The following is an 8,338-nucleotide window of genomic DNA, read 5'->3' as shown; positions in this document are numbered from 1 at the left end:
TTGGTGAGATCTGGAAAACCTCATTTGCTCAACAGAAACGAATGACTTAGTCAATTTCTGACATTCTGCTGGGAATGGGGACCCTCCCTGACCAAGCCTGCCCGATGCCCACCAGCGGGTAGCGCACAAGTCGTGGCGTAATTAGAGCAGTGCATTTCCACAAGCTGTTAGGCCATTTGCAGACCCAGACCATGCGATGCCCTTGGTGCAAAAAACACCACACGCTCTTTCTACGAAATTCAGGTATCATAAAATCCAGTGTCTTCTGACCCATCAGAAGCCAAAGCCACTGCAATTTATTAATAAAATGCAGCGCCCCTTCTCCAAAGGAATGTTTCCCTAAGCTTTGACTCTGCAATCCTTCGTACAGTTCTTGCCTCTTCGATGCCACACACAGAAATGCATATTTTGTGTTCAAAATACAGTTACTCACCTTTCATTCTCTGCACCCGGTAGAGAGAGGTTGCTGTTGATACATCCTTCTCTCTGCTTTCGTTTGACGGAGCTTCAAATTATTCTTTACGTAGTTACAGCAACAACCTACGACTCATTCAAAATATTTTTTACACATGTGTTTATGGTGTTTGGGTTCTGCTTTTTCTCACCATTTATTTCAAAACGTGTATTAAAAATTCCATTTTGAGAAGCAGGCGCTGTAGACATTTGGTGAATTTCTCTCACCCTGTGTTTGCGGGCGGACGTTCTCTCTCTCTGCTGCGTCTTTCTGTTAACGGCGTGACAGCCTCTCGGTTGTTTTCAACACTAAGTCCTCCTGTCAGTCCTTAGGGTTTTATTTACAAACCTTCGTGGGGAATTGTGTCTTTTTGTTTATTTCCTTTCATTCCTTTCCATTTCTGCTGTAGACATTTCTTTATCCCTTAATGCACTGGGGAATCTCTCCTCCTGTGCTCTTGGACTTTTTTTTGTTCCTCCTCTTGGAGAGAAATGGATTGACTTTCTTTCCCCGCAGAGTATCTTTAAAGAGTTTTAGTTCTCTCTCCTCCATGCTGTCATAAGAAACCATAATTATGTAAGTCGTCAGTTTACTCCTGAGAAATCTGCGTTTCTAAGTGTCCACGCTCTGCTTTGTAAAGTAGCAAGCCCTTAGCCCCACACTCCACCCCGGTAGTTCAGACCCAAATGCTTGTACCTGGTATTCGAGGGACCCAACTGCCCGGAGGAAAGCCAGCCTTTTTCTCTCCCCACTTAATAGCTCCCTGTTTCCCGCAGTTCCTCCCCTGGGATGAAGAGATCAGAGGAATTTGCCTTAAAAAGATATCTTGACAGTAATTGGAGGCTTGTGGCTTATCTTGGATCCAGAAGGGAACTAGAGCTCTCAGCTGCCCGATTTCTTTGTTTAAATTTCTTCACCTCACCCCGTATATTATGTATATTCAATGTTCCTCCTCTCTTAGCCCCCCAAAAAGTTATGTTTCGATTTTTTTTTTTTTTTGACACAGAGTTTCGCCTTGTCCCCAAGCTGGAGTGCAACGCTGTGATCATAGTGCCCAGCAGCCTCAAACTCCTGGGCTCAAGCGATCCTCCTGCCTCAGCCTCCCGAATAACTGGGACTACAGGTGCACACACCACTATGCCTGGATGGTTTTCTATTTTTAGTAGAGATGGGGTCTTGCTCTTGCTCAGGCTGGTCTCGAACTCCTGGCCTCAAGCGATCCTCCTGCCTCAGCCTCCCGAGTAGCTGGGACTACAGGCACGCGCCACCATGCCCAGCTAATTTTTTCTATATATTTTTTAGTTGTTCAGCTAATTTCCTTCTATTTTTAGTAGAGATGGGGTCTCGCTCTTGCTCAGGCTGGTCTTGAACTCCTGAGCTCAAGCAATTCTCTGCGTCGGCCTCCCAGAGTGCTAGGATTACAAGCGTGAGCCACCGCGCCCGGCCAGGATTTTTTTATTCCACAAGAGACAGTTTTCAAGATGTGGATACATGTTGCCAAGTTGCCCGTCAGAAAGATACTTGCATTTGCTGCACAGGTACCCACACTTCCTTGGGCTGTCTGGACATCTCCCCGAGGTTCCTCAGCCCATGAAATGATGGTTTTTCTTATCTAGAAAATACAGTGTGCAGTAGAAGTTATATAGGGGTAGGGGAGAAGATTTGCAAAGCAAAACCAGTATCTATTCCTCAGTGATGTTACAGAGTGTCCCAAAAGTCACCCTACACAGGGAAAATGGGAAATTGTAGCTAAATGTGCCTTTATTCACAAAATTTTACAAATTTTTTCCTTTGTGTGGAGACTTTTGGGACACCCTGTATTTATATCTATACTGTTTTCTATGTTTAAGTATTTCGCTTTGGTCATTTTTTCTTTTGTGTGCTTTCTTTGGGCAAACATCCTCAGTTCCCTTCTCTAAATAATTAGGTAAAGGTTTGGTTCATGTGTTTCAGTTTTCTGTGCTTGTTTAGTAAGAGCCTTTGTTGGTAAGACACCTTGAATTTTCATGGTTGGCTTTCCTGGAAGTAATGGCTTGACTGTATGATTTCTTCCTTTTCATCCTTGAATGTCTTAAACTTTTTTTTTTTTTTGGTTTTATGATCTTATCTTTGTCTATTCAACATAAATAACTTGCTGATATTTGAAAATACCTGAGGTGGCTTATATTAAGATACCTATACAACAGGGTTAAGACAGAAAAAAAAATCCCTTGGAGAGGGAAGATATACAGTCACTTTGTGATATTGTTATGAAAATTGAAAATTCAATCGACCCCTCTGGGCATTTTCACAACCAAGGCAAAAAGGGGAAAGTTATTGCTGAAATACTTCTCCTCGTCTTATTAAAAAGAAAAATGAGGCTAATCCTATCGCCAACCGAGTATCCCTAGCATTAAATTCTAAAAGGAATGCATTGTGTTTGTATACCTTCAAGGGATATTCTATAACTCCACAAATAGCGGCTCTTCAAAGTGTGTTTCTGAGACATAAATATCAAAGTCGTAGGTAGAATGTATTTATAGGAGTAAAACCACCGAGGTCGGGCTATCTGTGCTTTCGGTGGTTCGGTTTGCTAGAAAGAGACATGTTCAGCCTTGTTGCTGAATCGATTTTATCACGGCCTCCTGTCATACTGAGACGTTCCTTTAGACCGCTCGGACACACGTGCAAAGAATTTAACATGTAAAGACTTTAACGTGTGCTTCATACAGCACCAAGCTTGCAGTACACGTGAGGGAAATTCTTGATAATATGGGAATTTTGCCAAATTGTTTGCATGGATATCTTTTAAGATTTGAGCTTCATCTAGACAACAGGACACAGAAGAGACCATTCCATAAAACGTGCACAGATCAGCGAAGCATGCAATCCAAGCACTTACAGATTTTCACTGAAATGTGTTAAACTCTTCATGGGGTATATTACATCTGTGGACTTTTTAATAGTGTAAGAAACCTTTCTGAGTTTGGAAGAGTAAGGGTAAAACAGCCTACTGGGCATATCAAACCTCCAATAAGCTGTCGGGGCGACGTTAATATCAGATAAAATTAAGGAAAAAATTGCTGTTAGTATGTATAGCACGACCACCTAAGGACAAAAGCCACGCTTTGCCACAAAGGTGTTCCCTGTGTTTGGTGTGTGCACCCCGATAAAATCATCTCAGAGAACTTCCTCATGGCCAGTTTTACACAGAAAGGCGGAGGGAAAGCTGGAGTCATACTTTCAGGGTTTATGGCTGGATTTGGGGAATAGGGGTTTTGCTTTCTAGGACCTGCCTTGGGGAAGAGGGATGGTAGTTTCCATGGTGACCTCGGGGGAGGATGGGACAGAGACAGGAAGGCAGGAGAAGGTCTAAGGACTTCACGTCAGGGTGCTGTTTTCCGAGCCCCAGCAATACGTAGTGGTCATGCCTTAGCCGTAAGAAAAGCCTCAACAGATTTCAAAGAATGAATAACACCATCCAAGATCTCTGACCTCCATTCAATTAAGTTATAAATTTGCAATCAGAAGATGAGCTAGAAAAAGCCCCGTGCCTTGGGAAACAGATTGCAAAATCACCCCTTGCTGGGGGGTTGCAGACAGATGTGGCTGGGGGCACGGGCGTTGGTGGGGTGCAGCGTTCGGACAGGAATGCAATCGGCCTCTCACCCCACGTCCCGTTCTGTTCTGCAGAAAATGCTATTCGCCCCACGGCGCCTATGCGCAGAGCAAGCTGGCCCTGGTCCTCTTCTCCTACCACCTGCAGCGGCTGCTGGCCGCCGGGGGCAGTCACGTGACCGCCAACGTGGTAGACCCCGGCGTGGTCAACACGGAGCTCTACAGGCACGTGTTCTGGGGCACACGTCTGGTTCAGAAGGTGTTCAGCTGGCTGCTTTTCAAGGTAAGCTGAGATCCACGTGGCTACACCCACAGGGCGCTCACACGGCTTTGGGTGCAGCCACTCGGTTATCTAAGTGGTACGTTCCCACCCCAGCGTCCTGGTTGTGACCACGAACATGTCTTCCTGGGATCTCGAGACCCTCGTGTGATGCTGTCGTACGGGCCCAGGGAGAAATTTCCCGCTTGTCCTTTGAAAAGCTCACAAGACGCAGATTAATAAGAAAAAGGACATCCAAGTGCATTATAATAACGTGTACATGGGTAGAACCTCAGAGGTTCTCTGTGAGGGGTACAGACACCTATCTACACTGCTTCTCCATAGGGGACATGGAAATGGGGGTGCCTGTGTGATTTCGGGGGGCAGTGAAGATTTTTAGGGGAATCCAATGGGCTTCAAGAACGTATCACACTGGCCTGGAGCAACGTCTGTTGGGCTCAAACTGCAGATAGTGGTTTGTGCCGAAGCCTGCCCAGGTGTGCTGAAGACTTTGTTCTTTCTTCCCGCGATACGAGTTCAGTGAATGAAAGCTTAGGGAAGGGACCAGGGGGTCATTGTTTTCTTCATTGGGGGGGGCGGGTCAAGATTCTAGGTGGATGAGGGGACAGCTTCGTCCTGTGCTTTCGGGGAGACAGAGGATAGAGAAGCAGGAGGGAAGGTCAGAGACACCTTGCGGCGGCTTCTTCTGTCTAGCAATGTCGGAGTGACACATCTGGGGTATCGGTTTCTAAGCCCCAAGAGCCGAACGTCCCGCATTTTTAGAGTGACCTTTGCTGTCAGGGCGCGTAACCGCGTGATGTCGGCAAGATTGCTAAGGGCTTAAGGGCTTCTGTCTTGTCATTTATCCGGCAGATGCAGGTTTTCTTTCTGCGCTTGTCTTTGTCAAGATGGAATGCTAACAGCTTCGTGATTTGTTTAGAGAAAAAAAGAGCATTGAGAAATCTTTCTGTGTTCCTCATTTTATTGCAGAATAGTCTAATTGCCATGAAAAGTGTATGCTTTTGAAAAACTGGAATGGTTTGCCTTCGAAAACCCTCTGGATTTGGGGATTTTAAGAAGAATGGTTCTAACTCAGCTTTCAGAATTGTTTTTAAGGCTGGTTGCTTTGCTGAGGTTTTCTAACTCTTCCTGTGTCAGCTTTGACAGCTTTTCCCCTTAGGTAACGGTCTGTTTCATCAAGTTTTAGAATTAATGAGCGTGGTTACGAATTCTCTTTCCTCACTGGTGGTCTTTCTGGTGTTCTTGATTGCGTCGGAAAGTCGCTAGCAAAATCTGTGGCTCACCCACCCCCAAGCCCAGTTCCTTTTAGGGATTAATTAGCTCCCTTATTTTTCAGTTTGTTTTCTTATCAACTCTACTTTCATTCTCTAATTCCACAAGCAAAGGAATTTCAAAATACTTTTTTTTTCCAAATATTGAGCTGTTTCGTAGTGAAACATCCACACTTGGATCTATTAAATCCATATTTCCCCATGAATCTCTATAAATGACTGCAGCTTCCAAAGAGAGCATTTACTGTTTTTTTCTTCTCTTTAATATTCACCAACCAAGGTGGACCTTTAGCCACATGAATCACTTTTAATCCTTTGATCATCATCTGCAAATTTGGATTAAACATAACCACAGGGCATTGTTTGAGCCATGGCACCTTTGTACGTAAGAGAAAGGACATCGTGCACACGTTAAAATTAGGTAGTAGAAGAATTTGCATTAGCATGGAAGTGAAGTAAAAATAATGTAGACTTTTTAAAAAGGCTGTAAGAGAGTAGTGGGCTAGGATGCCATCTTTATAATGGTGATTGTGTATACTATATATGCATTATTTACTTGTGTGTGCACCTGTGCATTGTATATAAAGATGTCAAGGATCTGCCTGGTGTTCCCTGGGGAAAGTCTGTGTGATTGATGTCTCTTTGTGTTCCCTTTTTTATCCTTCAAAGTCGTGGTTTTATATCACTCCCAAACCTCTGTTCTCTGCCTCATCAGAAAACGTGAGCTTCATTCCAAATTTAGGTCCACTAATAGGGGCAAAAAGTCAGTCCCTGGAGAAAACTGGGATGTTCATGCATTTGTAAAGATGAGGGACTTGATCTGTTCTTTCTAGAAACACATCAAGAGCATTCTACGTGTTCAGAGTGTATTATCCTTGGTGTGTGTGTGGATTAAGCTTTGCAGAGGGCATGCAAGCTGTCCGGACCTCTAGGAAGCACTTTGCAGCTTCCTGGGTCAAATCCAGTGATCCCATATTTAAGTATGAGATAAGATGATGTCAGGATGTCGTCTTCATCCCCACCCTTGTTTCAAGATCAGTGAGTGTCATGGAAAAGAGCCATTGTAAATACCAGGTGTGTGTGATCCAATGTGCCAGGCTCATCTCAGACAAGTCCTCTCTGAAATCACAGAGTCAGGGCTGCGATCATCATGAACAAATTAACCATGGAGATGGCACCCACTTCCCAAAAAGATAGGTGGTCCTGATCCTCGGTTCTCTTAGGTATGCATTTAAATCTGTCATGTGGTCTAATGAAGACAGACAATTCAGATGATTGCATATTGGATTGATGAGCTCTGAGGGCGACAGGTTTAATTAATCAACTCAAGGGTGCACATCTGGGAATCTCAGCTGTGGATGGTACATCATAAGCTTCCCACTTACGGAAGCACTTAACACCGCAGTCACACGTTAAGGAGCTGAACACCCTCAGTTGACTTTCTTTTATGTTCCAGGTACCATGCATTACTGTGCTCTTCCTTGCAGCAAATCTCTTGCAGGAAGGGATGATACCATTCACCTCTTTGCCCCCTGCTGGAACCTGTCACTGCTGCTTCACTGAAAATGCTGTGGGCACTGCCACCAGGGCGTTCCACATTGTTAATCCAGTTGCTAAGGCTCTCCTTGCGCAAACCTTTGCACTGGCTATTCCCTCTGCCCGGCATGCTGTTTCCCCAGATATCTGCACACGCTGCTCCTTCGCTGAATTCAGGACTGTGCTGAAATACTGTCCTTAAAGAGAGCACTCTACCTCCCTCCTCTCTACACTTTATTTGCCTTTATGGGTCATCTCACTGACTTGGATAGCTAATTATTTTTTTTTAATGGTGGGAAAAGACACATGACATAAAATTTACCATCTGGACTCTTTTTAAGAGCACAGTTTAGCAGCATTCAGGACATTCACATTGTTGAACAACCATCACCACCATCCATCTCCAGAACTCTTTTCATCTGCCCAAACTGAAGCTCTGCTCCCGTTAAAAAGTATCTTCCAGTCCCCTCCTCTTCCCGGCTCCTCGTCCCACCATCCCACTTCCTGTTTCTGTGGATTGGAGAACTCTAGGGACCTCATATAAGTAGAACTACACAGGATTTGTCCTTTTGTGACTGGCTTTATGTCCTCAACGTTTGTCCATGTAGTAGCAGGTATCAGAATTTCCATCTTCTTTAAGCCTGAATAATATTTCATTGGGTGGATGGATCACATTTTCTCTCTCCGTTCATTTGTCAATAAACATGGGTTGTTTGCTCGTTCCAGCTACTGTGAATAATTCTGTGAAGACACTGGTGTGCGTGTTCCGGCTATTCTGAATGATGCTCTCAACACATGGGTGTGCACTATCTCTTCAAGTATCAAGTCCGTGCATTCTTTGGGGTGTACACCCAGAGTGGGGTTACTGAATCATAAGGTATATTCAATTATTTTGGACTGTGTCCTAGACAAGGCTGTCAGGTCCATGGGGACAGGGACTTTGCATGTCGTGTTCATTCTGCGCCCTTATGTACCAGGGTCCAGGATGGAGCAGGACCTCACTAAATATTGGTTAAATGAATGAGTGAGTGCTTCGTGAGTGAGAGCAACTAGACCAGTGCAGATGCTGCCTTCTACTTAGGGAAAGAGAGAAAGGTCCTGTGGGTTCTATTTGTCCTCGGAACTCCAGACTAATGTCCCCAAAGATGTCCACATCCTAATCCCATGTGGGAGACAGAATAATGTCCCCAAAGGTGTCCA

The 8,338-nt window shown here is 44.6% G+C and overlaps 1 protein-coding gene across 1 annotated transcript in view; it reads left to right on the top strand.

Annotated features, from left to right (window-relative positions):
• Window positions 1-8,338, top strand: part of DHRSX (dehydrogenase/reductase (SDR family) X-linked) — a 181,829-nt gene that overhangs the window by 147,270 nt on the left and 26,221 nt on the right. Inside the window, exon 7 of the mRNA XM_012656795.1 lies at window positions 4,127-4,334. Within this exon, the coding sequence (XP_012512249.1) occupies window positions 4,127-4,334 (208 nt within the window). The remainder of the gene's footprint in view (window positions 1-4,126; window positions 4,335-8,338) is intronic.

This window comes from Propithecus coquereli, unplaced genomic scaffold (genome assembly GCF_000956105.1).
Source record: "Propithecus coquereli isolate 6110/MARCELLA unplaced genomic scaffold, Pcoq_1.0 Scaffold52, whole genome shotgun sequence".
Classification (NCBI taxonomy): domain Eukaryota; kingdom Metazoa; phylum Chordata; class Mammalia; order Primates; family Indriidae; genus Propithecus; species Propithecus coquereli.
This window is presented reverse-complemented; position numbering and strand designations above follow the sequence as displayed.